The following is a 23,631-nucleotide window of genomic DNA, read 5'->3' on the forward strand; positions in this document are numbered from 1 at the left end:
TTATCAAGACAACGTGGTCCATCCATACACTGCTATTAATTAATTTCCAAATTTCTCTAAACTTAGTAGAGCATGCACAACTCACATTTATATTTTGTTTTATTAACAAATATGTGTGTGTTATTAATTTCTTCAAAAAAATATGTGTGTTATAAATGTCATTATATGTGGATATGTATTGATACATATGGAATATGAGATACCATATATGGAGTGATTAGTTTCAAGAAGCATCAGTTGTCTACTCAAAAAAGAAGGATTATTTCAAATAAATATACTATTTTAAAAGTATTGCAAACCAATATTTTAAAGATATATTGTGATTTTATTTGGGCGGCTAACACTATATGTTATGACTTGAATTGCCATCGCCTCTTATTGTCAAAGAATTTGTTATCGATTGTGTAGTGTATTGGTACAATTAAATGGGATCGGAATTTGTTGTCGGTTGTGTAGTGTGTTTGTATAATTAAATGGGTACCGAGGCGGGTTCGGGGTGAATTTTTGAGACGAGTATGAGAATGAGAAAGCAATATCCGACTCCACCTATTCCACGAGGTGGATACCTAAGTAAAACTAGCTTGAAATTATGTTGTGATTTTATCATAAAATAAACAAGACATGTAGAGGAGGTTTTTTGGACCCATTTGAAGAATTGGACAGGACCTTTGACAAGGTACAAAAGTGATTTATTAAAATTTGATAATTTTCACGTGATTCTAGTAAAATTAAATGGCCGATTTATGTACGTAAGAGTAGGGATGTCAATCGGGCCAGCCCACCGGATTTTCGGGCTAGCCCTATCGGGTTCCGGTTAGTCGGGTGCGGGCTAATCGGGTTGGAGATTTTTTCGGGTTGTAAATCTTCAATCCTAACCCTAAACTTTCGGGTTTCGGGCTAGCCCATCGGGCTAATCAGGTTAAAGGCGTAAAAATAAAATTATCATTTGTATTTTATTATTCCTAATGATCTAATGTACTATAATGTATAAAATATACATAGATATTAAAGATATAAATTATATAGCAAAGCATGAAATGCAAAAATATAAGATATTCAAGATTACATAAACAAAATTATATTAAAATGAGATAGTAAAATTTAACATATATCAATGCACTAGAATCAATCTGGATTATTACTGAATAATTAGTGGATTTGTCATGCACTTCTCATTGACACAAAAAAAAAATGGTATCACTTTAAAATGAGATACTAATAATTAATTTCTAACTAATGAGATACTAATAATCAATTTCTACAAAAAATCCGTAATTAATTTCACTTTTTTTAATGAGATTGCACACACACACACACATATATTATAACTAATTAATTTCACTTTTTTGAATGAGGCTACATATATATATTTAAGTAAATATCATAGATCTAAACATAGCAGAAGTTGTAACTGGATGCATCAGTCACAATTCCGTCAGCCCACCGGGCCAGCCCATCGGGTTTTCGGGCTAGCCCTATCGGGTTCCGGGTTAGTCGGGTGCGGGCTAATCGGGTTGGAGGTTTTTTCGGGTTGCGATTTTTCAACCCTAACCCTCTAATTTTGTCGGGTTATTCGGGTCGGCCCACGGGTTTCGGGCTGCATTGACATCCCTACGTAAGAGGCGAGTCTAGAATTCGAACCTCGTCATTTCCCCTTACCCACCACCAAAATAAATAAATAAATAAAAATAAATAAATAAATGCCAACATTTAAGCACTACAAATCTTGAGAGAACAATTATACAATCTCATTACATTCTAGATATATTTTTACACTAGAGGTGGAAAAAATAATTATTACCGGTCAATGTTTGCTGAGAAAATGCCAACAATTCATATTGATTTTGACCTTACATTAGAGGAAAAAGTGAATACATATCGTCTTCAATCAATAGATGCAAGCAACCCACATGCTCAAATGGTCCCAAATAATCAAATCCTATCAATCAACACTAAATCTAGTACCCCCAAGATTTGCCCCTTCCTCTTAAAGAAATATGAACGGACCATTCACAACTACCAGATCAATAGAGATCTAATTAATTGTTACATCTACAATTTGAAAAATCAAAATTTAAAAGGGAAACAAATGACTCACTCTTTTTTTTTTAGAATTATAAAATGTATTTATTATATGATCAAATAAACAATTCGCACGCAAACGGAACCTCTACACACAAAGGTGAAAAAATTACTTGCACGCACGCGAGATCACTACCCACATAAAATGGAAAAATTAACAAATGTCTCACTCTAAAGGTTGAAAAAAATGGCTCCAAATTTTATATTCATATTATAAATACTACCGAGGTTTCTCCTGCATCATATACGCCAACACTAATAATAATAATAATAATAATAATAATAATAATAATAATAATAATAATAATAATAATAATAATAATAATAATAATAATAATAATAATAATAATAAGATAACGTTAACAACGAAAAAAAAATCATCGTGTAGAACTCAATTTCGTCGCTAAATATAATTAACAATTTGATGAAAATGAAATTAGAAATTCCTGTTCTTCTAAGGAAAGGCCCAAATATAAGCAATACACTACTATAATTAAACTATCATATTCGTATTGTTTTGATATTGTCGTGGGCTTAAAGGCACCTCTGGGCAGATCTGAAACAGCTATAAGTCCAAATCTAGCAGAGCTGCAATGAGACAGATCTGAGGAGGCGAGTCCAAGTTAAATGACTAATACAGATATGGAGTCGATGTGGAAGTTAGAAGATACATGTATTTTTAATTCTTTTATCTAGATTAAATACTCTTTTTTCTTTTTGAGTGTTTTCTCCACGGGACTTTAGCTGACAAATTTTGACGGGATTTGGGCCAAGGGCCTTAATTACAACATTAATGAGCCCTTTATATTTTAGGGCTTAACAAGGTTTAGAAAGTAGCCTATAAATAGAGCAAAATATTCAAATGTAAAGGCATTAGCTATTCCTTCAAAAATAAACACAAAAGTAGTAATTCTTTCTTTTCCTTCAAGCTTGCCAATTATCTTCTTGTTTTTGGGTTCGATTCTTACCGAATTCAGCACAACTGAAGAAAGACTTCGCTATTTCTTCCATGAAAAACTCATTTTAACAAAAAAAAATGGTAATCTAATAACGACGAAAATTTATGTCTTTAATTATTTTTTTATTATTATTTTTTAAATTTTTTTCCAACATCATTTTAGTTCACATTCAAAACCATTTTAGCTTTTGCCTAAAAAAAACCATTTTAGTTCTCATTTTTAGTCCAGAATCATTTTAGTTCTCACTTCTAGCAGCAGCTTCAAAACTTCAAAGAGTTCACCTGATCAATAACACAACCTCTTTAGTCCATATTCAAAACTACCAAGAATCATATATTTCAGCTAAATCAATGCTGCAAAAAGTCATGAAGCCTGCCACCATCTTCTTCATCATTCATCTTCCAAAACAATCAAACACAATAAAATTATTCAAATTATTACTACACAACATCTTTAAAGATATAATAAAATTCAAAAAAAGAAAAATCAAAACAACTACATCTCCTTGAAGGGAGAGGGCGGCTGAAGGGAAGATGGCGAAGAATGGTATACGTAGTTGTTCCTGCTACCGTCGTTGGGAAAGGAGAAGGCCGAAGGCGGTGGCTCCGTGTTGTTGTTGTTTGATGGATGACGACTGTTTCTTCTAGGATTTAGGATTGATCTTGGCAAAAATTGTTTTGGTGAGTGCTGAGAGTGAATTTATTTGGGAATTAACAACGTAAACAAACTCGTCTTTGAAAAGGCAGCATTACGATGGATTAACACAAAAAATATATATACACGGGTGTGGTTCTAGTGAGAATTATTTTTTCTACTGTAAATATTAATGCATCCGCTGTTAAATTTATTGTACTAGAAAAAGAAAAAAAAATCGCTTCCTTCAAGATTCGAACCTAGGTGTTGCATTCATTCATCAAGATGATGCATCCACCGTAGATCTTGATAATTGAAAGGTTGAAATTGGTTCTCCATTCTTATTTTATTTTGTGGTTCTTACTTGAATAAATCAATATAAATAAATAAATATATATATATATATATATATATATATATATATATATATATATATTGGGTGTGGTTCTAAAGAGAACTACATATTTGTGAGAACGTGAGAACAATTAAATTTAATGTATCCACTGTAAAAATTAATGCATTCGCTGTGAAAATTAATGCACTCAAAAAAATATAAAAAATTGCTCTCTTCAAGATTCGAAACCAAGATCTACATTCATTCAACAAGATGATGCATCCACCGTAGATCTTGATGATCGAATGGCTAAAAATGGTTCTCCATTCTTATTTTATTTAGTGGTTCTTTCTTGAGCCTCTCCATATATATATATATATATATATATATATATATATATATATATATATAGGGGCGCGCTCCATTGAGACCCCCTATTTTTCGTGTGACATGAGCACAATGAATAAGACATATAATACTAATGAACAAAATGTATATCTAATGAACAAGATGTATATACTGATGAAAAATAAAATTTAAAAAATTCGTAATGAATAAGACATATATACTGATGAACAAGCCGTATATATCGATGAACAATGCAGTATATACTGATGAATAACAAAATTTAAAATATTCTGCTCCCTCCAGGATTCGAACTCTGCGAAAAAAAATCACCCTCCAAATACAATATCAACCATATGATTGATAAAATAAACACACCAGATCGTGCCCTAGATCTCACTAAAATTAAGGGGTCTCATTAGAGCGGCCTCTATATATATATATATATATATATATATATATATATATATATATATATATATATATATATATATATAGGGGCGCGCTCCAGTGAGACCCCATATTTTTCGTGAAACACTAGGACAATGAATAAGACATATAATACTAATGAACAAAACGTATATCTAATGAACAAGATGTATATACTGATGAAAAATAAAATTTAAAAAATTCGTAATGAATAAGACATATATACTGATGAACAATGCAGTATATACTGATGAATAACAAAATTTAAAATATTTTGCTCCCTCCAGGATTCGAACCCTGCGAAAAAAAAATCACCCTCCAGATACAATATCAGCCATAGGATTGATAAAATAAACGCATCAGATCGTGCCCTAGATCTCACTAAAATTAGGGGGTCTCATTGGAGCGGCCCCCTATATATATATATATATATATATATATATATATATATATATATATAGGGAGAGGTTCAGGAAAGAACCATAAATAAAAAAAGAACGGAAAACCATTTTCAGCCATTCGATCATCAAGATCTACGGTGGATACATCATCTTGTTGGATGAATGCAGATCCTGGGTTCGAATCCTGAATGGAGCAATTTTTTATATTTTTTGAGTGCATTAATTTTAACAGCAAATGCATTAATTTTTACAGTGAATGCATTAGATTTGATGGTTCTCCCGTTCTCACAAATAATATAGTTCTCTCTAGAACCACACCCTATATATATATATATGTCTTATTCATTACGAATTTTTTAAATTTTTTTTTTCATCAGTATATACATCTTGTTCATTAGATATACGTTTTGTTCATTAGTATTATATGTCTTATTCATTGTACTCATGTTACACGAAAAATAGGGGGTCTCACTGGAGCGCGCCCCTATATATATATATATATATATATATATATATATATATATATAGAGAGAGAGAGAGAGAGAGATAAAATGAGAATGGAGAACTATTCTCAATCCTTGGATCACGATGATTTACGGTAGATGCATCATCTTGATGGATGAATGCACCACCTGAATTCGAATCCTGAAGACATCGAAATTTTTATTTTTTTCATTTATTTTGAATGCAGTTAATTGCACAACGAATACAGTAATTTTACTTGCGCAATACAATACAATGTTCTTAGCTCATATAGTATTTGATTTATTAATTATAAAAGAAAAGGAAGCACGCTTTTGATTAAGCCATGATGTCCCATGAAAATGACACAATAGCTAGCAATCAAAATTGGAATCGCTCTCTCCAGCGATTGAATAAGACTACACCACCAAAATCTCCAAAGATTCAGTGGATTATTCTAATTGGGAATTATTATTTTTGTTGTTTATTATTATATACAGTACGATATCTAATACTATCTATTTATCTATTCTGATGGTACGAATACGATGTGAGTTTATAACGTGTCGAGATATGAGTGCTTCTTAAATATTAAATTTGTTAGAATAACTTTATATATCAAATGTGTACCCTGTGAACAATTAATTAATAGTACTAACACTTATCCATACAAGAATGAATAGTGACGAAATGGAAGTGTGTTGCTCTGTTTCCAAGTTCCAACCCACCAATGAAAAACCAGAACCGGGAGCACCAAAAATATTTACTTCAATATATAATACTACTCCCTCCGTCCCGTTAATCATGGCTCAAAACTTTTCGACACGGGTATTTAGGAGAGTAAAATTAAGAAGTAAAGTGTATATCCCACAAACTTAATTTAGTGTTAATTTTAGTTAGGAATTGCTGCCACTGTTCTCTCTCCCTCCCTAATCTCCTTCCACAGTCAGCTCCTTCCCCTAATATCCTTCCACAGTCCGACCGGCGAAACAACCGGCAAAAACCACCGCACCATCGTCTCTTTTCTCTCTTTACCGGATCCTGAAACCCGTCCCCCTCTTGCTCCGATTTATAGCAACAGAGCCGCCGTCAGAGCTCTATATCACCAAATCCATCGACACCACCCTTCGTCTCATCTCCCTCCTCTAATTCTCGCCGACGGCGACGCCACCCACCTAACGCCGCCTCCCTTCGCCCACAAACCCAACAACAGAAAACTCAACAGCAGCACCTAAAAGAGAGAATGATTTCAGAGATTTGCTGCACCCTTTTCGTACACCGCCCTTGGCATCCGAGATCTGCAGCAACCTCGGCGTCGCGGTGGAGGTGGTTCACCTCTGCACCGCCGCCAAAGCTCCTCGTCAGAGGCGCCACGAGTGAAGAGATCTGTGGCTGTAAGGCACGAAGCTCGTGAACCGTCTCGCTGTTGCTAGATTGAGTGTAGAGAGAGCGTCAAAGAGAAGAGTGTAGAGAGACACAGGCGGTGAAAAAATCGATGAAATAAGAGAGAGAGAGAGAGAGAAGCGAACTGGAAAGAGAGAGAGAGAGAGAGGAGCGAACTGAGCAGTGAACTTTTTCTTTAATTAAGCAATTAATCTAGCCCTAATTATTGCCCAAAAAGGAAACGAGCCAAGTAGCTTGGGACGGCCCAAAAAGAAATACGAGCCATGAATAATGGGACTGAGGGAGTACTATTTACATGATATTTTTTTTTGTTATTATAATATTCATATTCTTTTTCGTGCAAAGTTCGTCAATATGAACTCTAAAACAATATAGTTTTCTCATTGAAAAATTGAGGACGTTGTGAATTGTGATTATAAAGCTTGTGTTGTACCATTTCAAAAAATTGTGATTGCAAAATTTAAAAATTCATATAGCATTTAAAAATTTCGGTAATATTAGTACATAATATTCCCAACGACGATGAACTCTTTTTATTTTATTTTATTGTATTGTATTTTGTTTTGATTTCTGACTGTGGAATTGGAGTTTCCAACATACCCCCATCAAAGTAAAAAATATTCACTGATCAATATTGTTGAATTAGTTTTAACAAGAAGTAGCATTACATTTTGCTTGTGATCTGTTGATTTTTAGTGTGATCAAGAAATAATCGTTTCTATTCTTTTACAAATCTGGTATGGGGCGGAGGACCGTATGCAAGTTTTTTTGCTTATATTAAGAAGAAATCCTAAATCCAACTAATTAATACACACTTTTGTTTTTATTTAAGATTACTTTATAATAAAAGGGATAACTTTCTGTCACATTTGAACTCAAGAGATACATACAAGTTGTCACAAGAATCCCAAATTTATTTTACTACTTCTCCGACCATTTACATAAGCTACGTAGGCCGATGTTGGGCTCACCTAAAATATAGCCCAATACAATCTATGACATAATTTATTTGAAATCATTTTTATACGCTAAATTAGAATTTATAATTCATAACTAGAGTTCAATATTCTTAATAAATTTTAATAATACATAATTAGACTTTATAATTTAGAATTAGGATTTATAATTAAATTCAATTAAATATCAGATTTAAGTGGCACATGATTCGAACGAGCTCAAATTATAATAGAAAGGGGCGAGCAAGAATTTGTTTTTTAAGCCAAGTAATGGATATTTTCAAGAAAGCAATTCAATAAGGAGTAGGTGAGGCAACTCATGCTAAAGATCACTAATCGCGAACACTTTCTACTTCCGAATATGGGAAATTTTAAGAATAAAGTATAGCCGATATTAGAGTTGTAAATGAATTAAATATTTAAATTCAATTATGTATTTCATTTAAAATTTTGATATTCGTATTCGAATTTGAATATAAATATTCAATTCGATTTGTTTAGTATTCAAATACAAATATAAAATTTAGTATTCATCCAATTCAATATTTGTAGATATTTAATAATAGGGATAATTGTCTGTAAATCCATAACGTTACACGTAATTGGTTTTTGCTCCTATTTTGAAAAATGTGGATCCTAAATGTATAACCTTTTATTTTGTCTCATTTTTTCCTGTCACCGATTTTTTCTTAATCCGGCGCTAGAAATTATACAGTGGCAGCCGGAATTGATGTGTTGGCAGCCGGAAATTGACGTATTATTGACATGTGGATAAAAAAAAGTCATATCATCATCTTCCCCAACCTTCCCCACTTTCAAACCTCAATTCCCCCTCTTCTTCCCTTCCCCCACCCCCGCCGTTGCCACCGCCGCCCCCTTCCCTTCCCCCAGCCGCTACCACCTTCTCCAACCGCACAGAACATGAAGATCTCCACCCGAAAGCGGTGAAAGATCTGAAGCCCAGATCCGCCCAGACACTTTGAAGCTTCGTCCTCCAACGAAGGCGGCGACAGATCTCAAAGCTTTGAAGCGTCTCTTTCAACACCCTACGCGCTGCCCACTGCTTGGATGAGTTGTACCTTCTGTCCTTTGATGAAAGCATGGAGAAAAACTTGTCATCTTGGCCAACATTCATCATTTTTGTTTTATGAGAATTTTGGGGATCTGGGATGGGGGAGGAGCAGACGGGTCTGGGGATGGGGGAGGGGCAATCGGGGTCCGGGGAGGGGGAGGGGGCGCCGGCGGGTGGGGTGAGGGGAAGTTAGGGTTTGGAAGTTGGGGAATTGGGGAAGATGATGATGTGGATGTTTTTTTTATATTTTTTTCCACATGTCCTAAATGTGCCTAGGTGTCAATTTCCGGCTGCCACCGTGTAATTTCTGACGCCGGATTAAGAAAAACTCGGTGACAGGAGAAAAACGAGACAAAATAAAAGGTTATGTATTTAGGGGCCACATTTTTCAAAATAGGAGCAGAAACCAATTACGTGTAAACATTATGGATTTACAGGCAATTACCCATTAATAATAATAATAATAATAATAATAATAATAATAATAATAATAATAATAATAATATATATTATTATTATTATTATTATTATAATATTAATTATAAACGCTTTTATCAAAAATTCTGTTATTGTTTTATTTAAAATTTATCAATATTTTAAAAATCTTAAAATTTGTATATGAATTTATATAAGTAATTGATCATTTGAAAAAAGAAAAATGTAAAGAAACATAATATACATATGTAATGGTTAATTATCAGTGTTAAAAAATAAGACTTCACCATTTGTAAAATCAAAATTTTAAATTAAAGTCATTCTTCCACCATAAGTCACGCCTGTCACTGTGATTGTCACCATAATTTTAAGTTTATTTACTTGAAATCAAAATCAGGATTAAAATCTCGACCTTCTTTTATTTTTCTCAACTTATTTAAGGGTTCGGAACTTTATTTTTGGTAAAAACATTTAAAAGGCTGCCTCAAAAAAAAAAAAAAAAACGTTTAAAAGGGAGTGAAAATTTAAAATGCCTTACTACTTAAGTTCTATAGTAAAAATGCTATTTTTTTTATAAACATAAGCATTATATGCCATATTCTTTAAATATCCTTTGATTTGATGGGTTTGCTTGGCTTTTTGTGAAAGTCTTACACATTTGACCGATTTGGCGAACACATGATCTAGCCACCCACCGGTCATATGTACTCTTGACTGATAGCTGTCAAATCGTTGACTTTTATGACTGATGGCTGTCAAATCGGTCAAATGTGTAAGACTTTCACAAAAAACCAAGCAAACCCATCAACATCAAATGGTAAAATAAGTACTTCACATAATTAGGGCATAGAATGCTTTGTTTTATAACTTGGGGCATTTTTACTATCAAACTTAAGGATGTGGGACATTTTTGCCTATTAACACTTAAAAAGGCTCCACTTAATTACAATACAAAAGCAAAAACATTTTTTTTCTTTTTTTCTTTCTTTTCTTCTTTATATACGTACTATTCTCCTTCTTCCATCTTTTTCTATATTCTCTCTCAATTTCTCTAAAAAAAATAAATCCATACAATCCAAAATGGTACGACCCAAATTTGGTTCCGACCTCTCCGACGAAGGTGATTATATCAACTTGGAGGATGAACCTTGTCAGAGATGCGAGGAAGAGACACTGCTCGCCCATAGTGCATCGAAGCCCAAGATCATGAGGGCGGCGGAAGGCTATGGCCTTCAAAGAGAAGGCGCCGGCTCCTATGTCGGAGGAAAGAAGGGCCGCTCGACACACTTACACCCTCGAGGAGACGAACCTTATTGTCCATGTTTGGGCAGAGGAGACGAACGATGTCGTCCGAGGTGTCGATCAAAAGGGAGAGGCCTATTGGGGCCGAATTCTAAACCGGGTGAACGCCCTCCTCAGCGTCACCTTCAAATCCCGCCAAATAAAGGGACACTTCGCCCGAGTGGCTGCTGAGGTAAAGTTGTGGGAGAATGTTTGGATGGAGGTTTGCGCGAAGTGGCCTTCCGGCCATTCTGATGACATGCTCCAACAGAAGGCCCAAGTTATCTTCCAAGGTAGGAGCCCAACTTATGGCCCCTTCAATTACTGGAATGCATGGAGGATGCTCCGAATCATTTTCACGTTAGGTGGTTGGGTGGCCGTGGGAAATTCCAGAAAAAAAAAAAAAAAGGTGATGTATTGTGAGGCAAATTTTAAAGATGGTGTGCAATTCCAGAAAATGAGAAAAATTTGTGTATTTAGGGGTAATTACCCCTTGTAACACCCAAATCTAACTAAAATTTAAATGTATATTTGTGCGGAAAAACTATGAATATAAATAAATATTTAATGAGAAAATCATAAAATAAATTTTATTTAAAATACTTTGCTTAAAACAATATTTTTAAATAAGCTAAATTCAAAATATTTGATTCGCCATGCGACCTTCCACGCGCCTCCGACTTTAGAAACCTGAAAATGTTAAATATGAGATGAGCATATAGAGTACACTCAGTGTGGGAACATGCAATCATTGTCCACGTTAATAAAATGATAACACATATGATCATAAAATTCATAACATCAAGTTGCACGGTAGCATACCAAGGATCTTTACCATCCCGGCTGGCCCCTGACGTCTATGATTGCAATCGTAACTTTAACATGTATATCGCATTGTGACATACCATCTTTACCATCCTGGACCAATTATGCTGGCTCCTAGCGATATTTAATTTAACTCATGATCACATATGATAAACACATAATATTAAAATGGACAATAATTAATCACAACACGCATTTAAATAAATCTCACACCTAAAAATTGAGCTTTGAAAATTAATTTGAATCATTCCAAATCAAAGTCAAGATCTTAGTCGCACCGCACCTAATTTCATAAAATAGAGCAATAAATTTATAAAAATTCACGTAATTTAAATATAATTGTAATTCTGTGTGCATGTGGTATTTATATATAGGGTTAATTGCCGCTAAATTCAAAAGCTTTCTAAAATTTCGCGATTTTCTCACCAACTTCAAAATCGGCGTAATAATACACGAATTGAGAATCCGTTCTTAATGTTCCCAAAATTGTTATTTCCGGCGAGATTAGCTGGCAATGATTGATTATGTGTCAATGACATGGCAAGTAGTTAATATGTGTCGCCTACATAGTTAAATGACTTGGAAATAAGTTATGTCATATAAATTACATGGCAATGAATGCTGAGTTGTCAAATTTTAATTAGTCATCAAATTATGACATGGTAAATAAGTAATAATAAAATAATGTTAAATAAAAATTAAAAATTGGGCGCCCAAAAGTCACCAAATTCGTCGATTTCCCCCCCCTCCCCCCAATTCCACATAAACCCTAACTCACCCAAAAAGTCACCATTTCGAATCTCATAAAGAATTGGGCTCCATTCTTGTGGGGTTGGACTGCGACAACTCACGAAAAGCAGGTTCTTGGCCATCTCAGTGTGTAGTGACAATGGTGGACAGGTAGGGCCTTAGATTTTGTTGTTTATACTTGTTAATTGTTTAAATCTTTGTGCTTTCCTTTCTTTATTCTTTGGTTTTGTGACTTCCGACACAAAGATACTTATATATATATACTTACCTTTTTGTCTGGTAGTGTCTGATATATATATATATATATATATATATAATATTTTTGCAACAGAGATAAATTTGCATGTTATTTCCACATAAAAGGTCGTTTTGAAGAGGTTGAGGTCGAGGGTTGTGTCATAGAGTGCTATACAGGCGGGTTAGCATTTGGGAGGTATGACTTAGATGTAGACAGGTTTGGGTACTTTGATATGGTTGATTTAATTGATAAGTTGGGAATGAAGGACTGGGAAAGACTTAGATATCTGAAGCCTATGTCTAATTCATATAATTTGATTACTTCTGATCAAGAGGTAATGGAAATGTTGTCATACTTAACTGATGAAATTAGAGTTGTGCATGTATTTGTTGAGGGTGGTGTTAAGGTTAGGCCTCCTGGTAAGTGCATAAGAGTGCCACTTGATGCATGGAGAGATGATGACTATGTTCCTCAAACCTTAGCTGAATTACATGCCTCCAGGGCTGTACCATCATCCCCCTCACCTAATGAAAATGTTACAACCGATGTAGAAGCCCCCTTACCAGTGGATGCTACTGAAGCTTTTGGTGATGATGATGAACTGGATAAAATGATAGATGATTATGAAGGCAGTGATGGTGAGTGTAATGAGGAGTCTAGTGAGGATTCTGATTATGTTCAACCAGAGGGTGATGATTCTGATTGTGGCCTCACTGACATAGACTTAGCTTCAGGAGATGAAGAATATGTTGAGAGTAAGAAAAAAATGAAGGGTAAGGATAGGGTTTTCAATTACATTGATGATGAGGAGATAACAATTTTAGGCAATGAGGAAACAAGTGTTAATCTGTCTGATTATGCAAGTTCAGATGGTTTTGTGAACTCATCTGAAAGTGATGAGGATGGAGGGGAAGGTACTGGTAAACTAAAAAAGATTTACTATAACCCAAAGTGTGATCATAGTAAGCTAAAGTTGAAGCTTGGTATGAGATTTCAGGATGGGTGGGAGTGTAGGCAGGCTATTACAACTTGGGCTATTGAACATGGGAGACATGTCAACTTCAAGAGGGTTTCTGCAAAGATGTGTGAAGCATATTGCAAACCCCCATGTAATTGGAGGGTGTACGGTTCTGTAGTTTCTAGGGATAACCAGTTCTACATTAAAACTCTGTTGGGTAGACATAGTTGCACTAAACATATGGAAAACCCACTGTTGAGTTCCAAATGGATTGCTGAGAGATACATTAATGTATTCAGGATAAGGCCAGATCTTAAAATTGAAGACTTGAAAAATGATATATGGGATAGGTTTACAACAAAAGTGGGGAAAGATAGGTTGTACAAAGCAAGATCTATTGCTAAGCAATTGGTTAGAGGGTCTGTTGAGGAGCACTATAATATGTTGGGTAGATATCTTGCTGAGCTTAGGAGAGTTGACCCTGATGGATCATTTGTATTGTTACAAGGGGAAGACCACTTATTCAAGGGGTTGTATGTGTGTCATTCTGCCCTTAGGAGGGGGTTTAAAGCTGGATGTAGACCCATAGTTGGATTAGATGGCTGCCATTTAAAGACATATCTAGGAGGGATACTCTTATGTGCTGTAGGAAAAGATGGGAATAACCAAATGTTCCCTATAGCCTGGGCAGTGGTGGAAATTGAAAGTGAAGACACGTGGACTTGGTTCTTGAAGCTACTGTGTTATGATTTGGAAATTGGTGAAGGTGGTGGCTGGACCTTTATTTCAGATCAGCAAAAGGTATGATTTATAAAGCTTTTCATTTGTGCTTTGTATTTCATACACTCCACCTGATCACCTTTTTTGTATTTGAAATCTTTTGCAGGGCCTTGAAAATGCCGTGCAAGCCATAACTCCATTTGCTGAGCACAGAAATTGTGCTCGGCATGTTTATATGAATTGGAAAAAGAGCTTTAAGGGAGCAACTCTGAAAAATATGTTCTGGAGAGCTGTGAGAGCAACAACTGTTGCTCAATACAAGGCTGCACTGTTGGAGATGAAAAAGGAAGATGCTTTAGCATTTGAAGGCTTTGTGTCAAAGGATGTGAATAAATTCTGTAAGGCTTTCCTTACCTTTACAGCATGCTCAGATATGATAGATAACAACATAAGTGAGACATTTAATGGGTGGATTCTAAATGCTAGGGGAAAGCATATAATTCACATGCTAGAAGAGATAAGAACTTCACTGATGAGTAGGCAAGTACAAAAGCTTGATAAAGTGAAAAATTCAACTGATGTCATATGTCCTGAAATCAGAAAAAAGTTGGAAAAACTTAGGCACCAAAGTAGGCACTGTATACCAGCTCCTGCATTAGGTGGTAAGTTTGAGATCACTTTAAATGAAGACAAGTATGTGGTGTATGTGGAAGGTAAAGAGTGTGCATGTAGGGTTTGGCAACTGACAGGGATACCTTGTGTACATGCTATTTGTGCCATACAATTCATGAGTAAGGATATTTCTGATTATGTGAGCAAGTACTACTCAACTGAGAAGTATTTAGCAACATATGAGTATAGTTTGGAACCAGTGAATGGGCCTAAACTGTGGCCAGAGGTTGAGGGCTCTACAGTGAAGCCACCTGCTATTAGAAGAATGCCAGGAAGGCCAAAGATCAAAAGAAAAAGGGCATTAGAAGAGGATCCAAAGAGGCCAGGGCATTTGAGAAGATTTGGCCAACTCATGACCTGTCAGAATTGCCAACAGACAGGACACAACAAAAAAACTTGCAAAAATGAGAAAGTGGAGAAGGCAACTGAGAAGGTAACAAACTTTATTTACTCATGTTAATTATACAATCTTATTAATTTTGCTTTATTTTCAGAGGAAAAGAGGGAGACCCAGGATAGAAGAGGCAGGCAGATTAAGAGCTTCGACAAACAAGGATGGAGCATCTTCATCTAAACAAACACCAAGAGAAGATGGTCCATCATCTGAGGCAGCAACTATAGCTAAAGAGAAGAACTTATCCAAGAAAGGGAGTGGGGTTTATGTAAGTCTTCGAAGTGGGAACTATTATTACCAAGGAAGAAGAGTGACCACAGTTACACATCCTATTCAAGGAAGAGGCAGGGGCATGCCAAGTACAAGTACAAGCCAACTGACAGAGGCACCTCGAGGGAGAGGTAGAGGCAGACCAAGAATGAGAGGGAGGGGAGTTAGTCAACAATCAAGCCAAGTCACTGATGTCAACACAACTCAAGAAAGCAGGGCACCTCCACAGACTTAGTCAATTTGCAGTGTGTTTGTTTTTGATGTTTTTGCAAGGAAGTCACTGAAGCATTCTAAAACTTCTTTTGAATATTGTTTTTGATTGGATCTTTCTAGCTTGCATGTTGTTTTTGATTTTCAGCTGTCATATGAACATATATTTGAATGGTTGAAATGAAGCTTGGTATTGTAAGTTTTAATTTCCTTCTATTTCATTTTCATGTTTACAGGAATCAACAATAGATTTTGCATTAGATAAACAGATTCTTCATTGACACAAAAGGGGTAACAAGATACATCATAAGTCCCAACAATTACATAAACACAAGTACATACTAATCCCTAACATAAACGAGTAACGAAGATTGCAAGAAAAACAATAGCAACAACAATGTACATCCATCGAATTTTCAACTCCATCTTCTTCATTTTCTCATGTATTTCATCCTCAACAGTGCATACTTCATCCTCTACTGTTGTAGCATCAATCCTATGACCTTGTAGCTGCTGAATTGCTTCGTCCCTTTCTCTTCTAAGATTGTTGAATGCAAGCTTGTAGTATGGTGACAGCTCGGGATCAATCCACTTCCAATAACCACAATCATACTTCTACACATTACAAAAACACAAGAACACACCAAGAAATTCAAACAACCAAAAAATTCAGCAAAAGAACACACCAAGAAATGAGAAACACACAACAAATTATGGAATTGCTAACTTACGCCTTCACGAGAACAACACAAGAACCTTCGTTCCGGATTCTTTTCCGTTCGAGATGTACGAAGCACAACTGGAATAGAATGCTCACATTTTATATCAAATTCGGGATTAATCCTCCTATTCGTGTTCGAGCTCGAGGTAGACATTCCTTACCTTCAACTAAGCCACAAACGACCGCTACCAACGGGATAAATTTTCGCTTACTCTCAGGTTTAGCTAGCAAGCATACTAAAACTTACGGGAACCCTAACTGGAATTGGGAATGGAATATTGAAGATTGAATTTAATTCAATAACTTGAATATTGGAAACGACGTCGTGTTGTTTTTAAAGAAAACGAAGTCGTTTGCTTATGCCGCCGATTTTGCCACGCGGGATTTCCGTTTGTCCACGTCACCTTCAGATTGGGGATTATTTTAACATTTGGGAACATTAAGAACGGATTCTCAATTCGTGTATTATTACGCCGATTTTGAAGTTGGTGAGAAAATCGCGAAATTTTAGAAAGCTTTTGAATTTTGCGGCAATTAACCCTTATATATATAGATAGTATGTGTGAGTTGATTTGTTTACCTTCATGGTGCTCGAAAGATGAATTGTTTGATACAATTCCTATTTATACATAAAAGTCCGTAGCTTTGCTTAGTCGTGGAATAGGTTTAGCTTTATAGATTTATAGGTCCTCTTAGTTAGCTTAGAATGTTTACACGTGTAAAAATTTCATGCTATAAAATATCATATGTATCTATTAGTTTTAACTTATTTTTAATTATTAAATTAATTTTTATTAAAAAGAGAAAGAGAAAAAATGAACCAAGAACCCTTGAGTGCACAAACAACAAACTAAGGGCCGAGCCTCATTAAAACCCTTTTTAAGGCAAACCTGGTCGGAAAATCCTTAAAAGGGAAAAAGAGTACTCGTCTAAACAAGGAGCTGTGTGGGAACGGAAGTGAGACAACTTCAGAGATTCCGGCCGAACCATCACCCCTAAGCAGCTCGGTTCCCGAACACATCAAAGCAAACCAACAAAGGAGAACAAGCAAAGAACAAGCAAAAACACAACCAACCAAAAAGGAACCAAAATGAAAACCAGAAATAGCACGACACCAGCCACAACTAGCGAAGCTAAAAGGAAAATCAGCAGACCAAGAAAAACCATGTAAACGGAAGAAGTAGGAACCATCCCAACACCAACAGACAACCGAAACCCCAACGAAGCAACCGCACCTGTCGCGAGAAGCATCCAACCTATTCGAAACAAACACTAACACCTTAAAGCACCATTCTAACAAAGCTATGGGTAGAAAAATCACGAGCCACCGCATGTTTAATATCGTCAATCACATAAGGCCACCATCCCTCTTGTCTATCATCATTGGCCATTATGTCCGCGGGGTGATTTCCTTCCCGAAAGATGTGAGTAACAATCAAAGAAAAACCATGAAGACGACGAAGAACCTGCTTCCAGGAAGCTAAGAAACGCCAGGGAACATTCGTGGAGCGATTCTCCAACAACCGCACCACATACATCGAATCGGACTCAACCCAAAGATGAAGCCAGCCACGATCATGAGCAATATTAATAGCAGTAATAACCGCGAGAAGCTCAGCTTCAAAAGCAAACCCACTACCACCCTTGATGTGAAAACAGCCACGGACATAAGCAAAATTATCCCTAAAAACTCCTCCCGCGGCAATACGACCAGGAGCCCCTTTAGCAGAGCCATCGGTGTTGACCTTAATCCAATGAGTCACCGGAGGCCACCAATAAACCTCCACCATGCGAGGGGGAGGAGCAGCTCGACTGCCAATTCCAAGACTTCTAACAATCACGTAGTCAGTCCAATTATTCTTGATGGTACCAAGCCGTGAAAAATTAGAATCCATCTCTTTAAAATAAGCTTTAACAAAAGTAAGAATCGACCGAGCCTCAAAACGGAGATCATCGAAAACAATCGCATTCCTACAGTCCCATATCTTCCACAGGATCGAAATAATGCCTCCTTTCCAAAAAGCCAAAATTTGGGGGCTGAAGCAAGCATTCCAAGCCAGCACTAAAAAAGTGTGAATATCCAAGCAACTTAACAGATCCGTTTTATGAAACCAGACCAGAAACGTTTCCCAAATGTAACTAATCCGAGGACAGCTCCACATGATATGCTCAATGGTTTCAGCATCCATATAACAAAAGGGACAACCATTAGGAGTGACCATACCTTGTCTAACGAGAGTATCCAAGGTTGGAAGACGCCCATGAAGAATCCTCCAGCATAAGATCGAACGACGAATCGGAATGTACGGTTCCCAAATCCATGTCCCCCATTTCACCATAGTGTAACGATGACAATTCTTGGAGAAGGCTAAAGCCGCCGAGACATCCCCCTTGAGCGAATGCTTCCAATATCTAGAATCTTTTTCCTCGCTCATAGGAATCAATAAAATATCAGCCACCACCTCAGGAAAATAATTCACAAACGAAGGCGAGAAATGCCACAGACCATCGTAGTAGTAATCTTTCACAGAGAAATGGAGAAAATCATGCATGTAGTGAGGAATTTTGAGCTTATCCACCAAAATGTATCCCAGCCAATCATCCTTCCAAAAATAAGTATTAGCACCATTATTGATGCAAGAATAAGAATCAACCACCAAGGGATCAATCTCCTGTTTCACGCCGAGCCAAATAGTCGAATTAGCAATATTTTGCTTAGCATAGCTGAAGGTCGTGAGGTATCTGGACCTCATAATCCGATGAGCCCAATCATCACCTTTTATCATCTTCCATGCCAGCTTCATCAAAAAAGATTTATTCATTAAGGTAAAAGAATGAATGCCAAGACCACCTTCCTCTTTAGGAGCGCACACCCGTCTCCAACTAACAGAACAACGCGGTTGCTGATCAATGCTGCCCGTCCAAATGAAATTACGACATTTACGGTCAAGCGAATGCAATAACGATTTAGGCCATTTATAAACCATCATCGAATGCACAATCGAACTCTGAATCACAGACCTCACCAAACATAAACGGCCTGCGATAGACAGTTGAAGACCTTTCCACCTTGCAAACTTTTGGACAATTTTATCAAAGATCGGCATGAGATACGAGGCCCGCGGACGACCAACAAATATAGGAACTCCCAAATACGTCATCGGAAGATTCCCCACAGAGAAACCCATGACACGCTGAATAGCCCTTCTCCTATCCGTAGTCACGCCCCTAGCGAAGTAGAGATTCGATTTCTCCTGACTGCAAAACTGACCAGAAATCGAACCATAATAATTCAGAATTTCCTTGATCTTTCGAGCATTACGAACCGTAGCAGTGCTAAAAAGGATAATATCATCAGCATAAAATAAGTGTGTTGGAAAATTAGTGGCCCGGCTGAAACCCATCGGACTAAGGTGTCTCGATTCCACACAACTGCTGATAAGGTGACTCAGGACGTCTTCCGCAATCCCAAATAAAATCGGCGACAACGGATCACCCTGCCTAACCCCACGAGAACAAGAGAAGTACCCCGAAAGCTGACCATTGTAAAGAATGGAGAGCCGGGCAGAGCTAAAAATGATCCAAATCCAATTGACGAACTTCTCATGATATCCATTCGCTCTCAAAACTTGCATAATGAACTCCCAGCGAATGGTGTCAAAAGCCTTACGAATGTCAATTTTGCAAGCCATATTCGAACCCCGATTCGTACGTTGCATCGAGTTGAATCCCTCAGAGCTGAGCATAATGCAATCATGGATGTTGCGACCACTAATGAAACCAAATTGGTTATTAGAGATATGAGTGGACGCAATCCTGCTAAGCCTTGACGCCAAGATTTTGGAAATGATTTTAAAGAAGAAGTTCGACAGAACGATGGGCCTCAAATCAGCAACAGTTGAAACATCCTTCTTTTTTGGGATAAGAATCATTGTACTGGAATTGCAACCAGTAGGTAAATAAGAAGACCGGAAAAAAGTTTGAACAGCACTGACAACATCCGTCTTAATAATTTCCCAGCAAGTCTGAAAGAAGGAACCAGAGAAACCATCAGGTCCAGGGGCACTATTAGCGTCCATTCCAAAGACCTCCGCCGCAATCTCACTCTCCGCAGGTATACTGACCAAAAAATTATTCTGAGCATCCGAAACCGCCAGATCAAAAAGCGCCTCAATCTCCAAAGGGTCAGCGCTCGGGCTTCCATCATCCATGAAAAGAGCCGAGAAGTGCCCGATGATATGTTGCTCAATAATACTCGGATAATAGACATCCACACCATCAATATTCAAGCGAGTAATCAAAGTATTCCTCCGTTTGAATTTTATCATTCTGTGAAAGAAAGTCGTATTTCTATCCCCATCTTGCAACCACGAGGCACGACTTTTCTGTTGAAGAAGATTATTTTTTCTAGAAAGCGCAACATTAAGCTCAGCTTGCAAACGAATCTCCTCATCGAAGAGCTCATCAGTATATCCAGTTTCAGAAATCTGGTTCTGGGTGACCGCCAAATGATTCTGAAATAGACCAATCGAATTATCTACGTTGCCAAAAACATCTTTATTCCAGACCTTAATATCATAACGCAGCCTCTTGAGTTTCAACATAACACACAGAATAGGGCAGCTAGTGTTAACAGCAACCGTCCACGAATTCTTCACCATATCTAAGAACGAAGGATGAAGGGTCCACATATTCAGAAATCTGAAGTGTCTTATGCCAGATGGAGTAACCTGACGGCACTGCAGAACTAACGGAGAATGATCAGAGGTGAGCCTCGGAAGCGCCGTGGTAACAATCGAATCGCATAAATCAGCAAAACCCTTGGAAAAAAATACTCTATCAAGGATAGATTCAACATGACGGGGAAAAAACCGACGTCCAGACCAGGTAAAGCGAATCCCTTCAGTCGGAGATTCAATGAATTGAGAATCATCAATGAAAGCGCAGAAGTCCAAGCATGAGCTTCTTGAAGGGGACCTAGAACTGATCCTCTCATTAGAGCCTTTGACTGCGTTAAAATCACCAATAAAGACAGTATTACCTGACGTGAAATGTAGAAGATCATGCCAAAGTTGACGGCGGAGGATCTGGTCATTGGCTCCGTGTATAATAGCTACACGGAAGTTGAAAGTTTGCCAAATACAATCAACGATCACAGATTGGTCAGAGGAAAAAACCATGGTTGCAATCACATCAGGATGAGCAAGAACCCAAATGTTCGAACTTTTAGATGCTCGACAATTTTGATGAATATGCACCATATTTAAAGAATTCCAGTAGCTCTGCCTCACCTTACGAAACGCCTTCTTAGGTTCAATCAAACCCAAGATAATAGGAGAAAATGAGCTACAGTGCTCCTTAAGTAACCGCTTGGATTCGTCCGTCAAACCACGGACATTCCAGGCGATGATATTCATGAAGATTGATTGAAATGGGCGGAGGAGCCTCCGCATCTTTCCACCTCAGCCGACCAGCTTTCACGGGCGACATTCTCCATCGCCTGAATACAGTCTTTCTTGCTATTGTCAATAACAAAAGCTTCCGGATTATTGCCAGCATCTCCAGCTTTTCGAAGACGATGTTTAATACTCTCCTCTGCCTGTTTTGAGATTTGTTCCGCTGCACGATCTGCGAGCTGTTTTTTTGAAGGCCTACCGCGCCGCTTAGCTGCCATACCCGAAGTAATTGGCTCATTAGCCAATGCCAGAATTTGTTCCAATCTCTGAGCCTTCATAGCATTCTCAAAAGCAACCGCATCAGTTGGTTGCTGTCGGGAATGAATTTCCTCACTTATAACATCCGCTTCAATTGTTTCCTCCTCTTCTGAACTTTCAGAAACATAAACTTCAAGCGGCCTATCGTACACCGATGTCTCCACAATGTTGGTGATAGCGTCCAACATATCCGGCCCTCTGATATCCTCATTATTCCTCAACTGAAATCTAACATTCTCACCACTGATTCTGTTCTTAGCATTTTCCTCCTGCTCCAACAGATGAGGCGAAGAGCCTCGATGCGAAGGCTGCGCAACCTTCTGAGGTGTAGATCTTGGTTCATTGTCCTCACCGGAACCTTGCTGCTGTACGCGCGCGGATTTATCAGTTATCTGCTCAGCCTCCAAGATTTGTAACCCAGTTTCTTCACCTCTCAGGTTTTCCAACACAGCAAAAGTGTTTCCAATCGTAGTCCCCGAGCACTGCTTATCTTTAACCGAATGTTGCTGAATCTGTTGATCGCCGACAGGTTGATTTCTATGCTCATGCAAGGCGGCTTCATGTTCGTTGTTCGTAGTCTGAATATGCTGAATTTCTTGCCATTGTTTTCCCCTTGGCTGTTGCGTGGCAATCTTGACGTGAGTAGTTGTCTCGTCAGTTTCCTTTTGAATAGCTTTGAAACATCTATCAGGAGAGTGTCCTGTTATTTTGCACCTGTTGCAGTAAAGTGGGAGCTTTTCATAAGTGAACTCAATATAAAAAGCGAAATCTCCTTCATCAAAAAGAAGAGTAGAAGGAAGAGGTTTAGACATATCTAACTCGACCAAGACCCTCGCAAACTGTCCAAAATCCTTCTTCACTGAAGCTGCATCGATTCTAATGGGATGCCCAATATATCTCGCAACTCCAGCCAGCACTTCCGCGTGCCAATATTCTATCGGCAAATAGTGTATTCTCACCCACACATTAGCCAACGAAGAATGCTCCTTGAAGGGATCGAAATTCCTTGACCATTCCCTGAGTCGAAGATGACCATTAAAAAGTTCTCAAGTGTTTTTAACCTTGGCACAGGTTTTGTCCGCCTCACTTTGAAAAACCAAAGTGTAGTAGCCTTTTCCAAGGGGAATAAGTTGCCAAGAAGAAGCAATTCCCCATAAATCATTCAACTCCTTTTTTAACATTATTGCCGGCTTCGGTTTTTCACCTTTACGAAGCAAAAGTCTTCCTGTCAAAGCATATTGAAACTCCGAAACTTGTTTGATAAGAAGATCTTTGGGCATTTTGAAACAGAACTGATCACCCTCCTTCATGGGACATAGTGCATGAAAGTTATGAGCAGCTACGTCAGAGCGTCGTTGCCCCCTGT

The 23,631-nt window shown here is 37.4% G+C and overlaps 2 protein-coding genes across 2 annotated transcripts; one reads left to right on the forward strand and one right to left on the reverse strand.

Moving 5' to 3' along the window:
• Positions 1–12,392: 12,392 nt before the first annotated feature.
• Positions 12,393–16,036, forward strand: LOC131004872 (uncharacterized). The gene is made up of 4 exons (XM_057931623.1): positions 12,393–12,518; positions 12,700–14,365; positions 14,451–15,389; positions 15,451–16,036. The coding sequence occupies exons 1-4, from the start codon at positions 12,508–12,510 to the stop codon at positions 15,853–15,855; spliced, it is 3,021 nt and encodes a 1,006-aa protein (XP_057787606.1). The 5' UTR covers positions 12,393–12,507; the 3' UTR covers positions 15,856–16,036.
• Positions 16,037–16,178: 142 nt separating this feature from the next.
• LOC131004919 (uncharacterized) lies at positions 16,179–21,968 on the reverse strand. Its single transcript, XM_057931685.1, has 3 exons — positions 17,873–21,968; positions 17,650–17,807; positions 16,179–16,445 (listed from the first exon to the last, which is right to left on the reverse strand). The coding sequence occupies exons 1-3, from the start codon at positions 21,966–21,968 to the stop codon at positions 16,179–16,181; spliced, it is 4,521 nt and encodes a 1,506-aa protein (XP_057787668.1).
• Between the last annotated feature and the right edge of the window lie 1,663 nt (positions 21,969–23,631).

This window comes from Salvia miltiorrhiza, unplaced genomic scaffold (assembly GCF_028751815.1).
Source record: "Salvia miltiorrhiza cultivar Shanhuang (shh) unplaced genomic scaffold, IMPLAD_Smil_shh original_scaffold_468, whole genome shotgun sequence".
Lineage (NCBI taxonomy): Eukaryota > Viridiplantae > Streptophyta > Magnoliopsida > Lamiales > Lamiaceae > Salvia > Salvia miltiorrhiza.

Coding starts and splice junctions, on each gene's coding strand:
- LOC131004919 (XM_057931685.1), bottom strand. CDS start 21,968: ATGAATATCATCGCCTGGAATGTCCGTGGTTTGACGGACGAATCCAAG. Junction 17,808..17,872: donor TATTAAACATGCGGTGGCTC/GTGATTTTTCTA, acceptor TGTTTCGAATAG/GTTGGATGCTTCTCGCGACA. Junction 16,446..17,649: donor CTGGTGTCGTGCTATTTCTG/GTTTTCATTTTG, acceptor TGTAATGTGTAG/AAGTATGATTGTGGTTATTG.
- LOC131004872 (XM_057931623.1), top strand. Junction 14,366..14,450: donor TTATTTCAGATCAGCAAAAG/GTATGATTTATA, acceptor AATCTTTTGCAG/GGCCTTGAAAATGCCGTGCA. Junction 15,390..15,450: donor TGGAGAAGGCAACTGAGAAG/GTAACAAACTTT, acceptor CTTTATTTTCAG/AGGAAAAGAGGGAGACCCAG.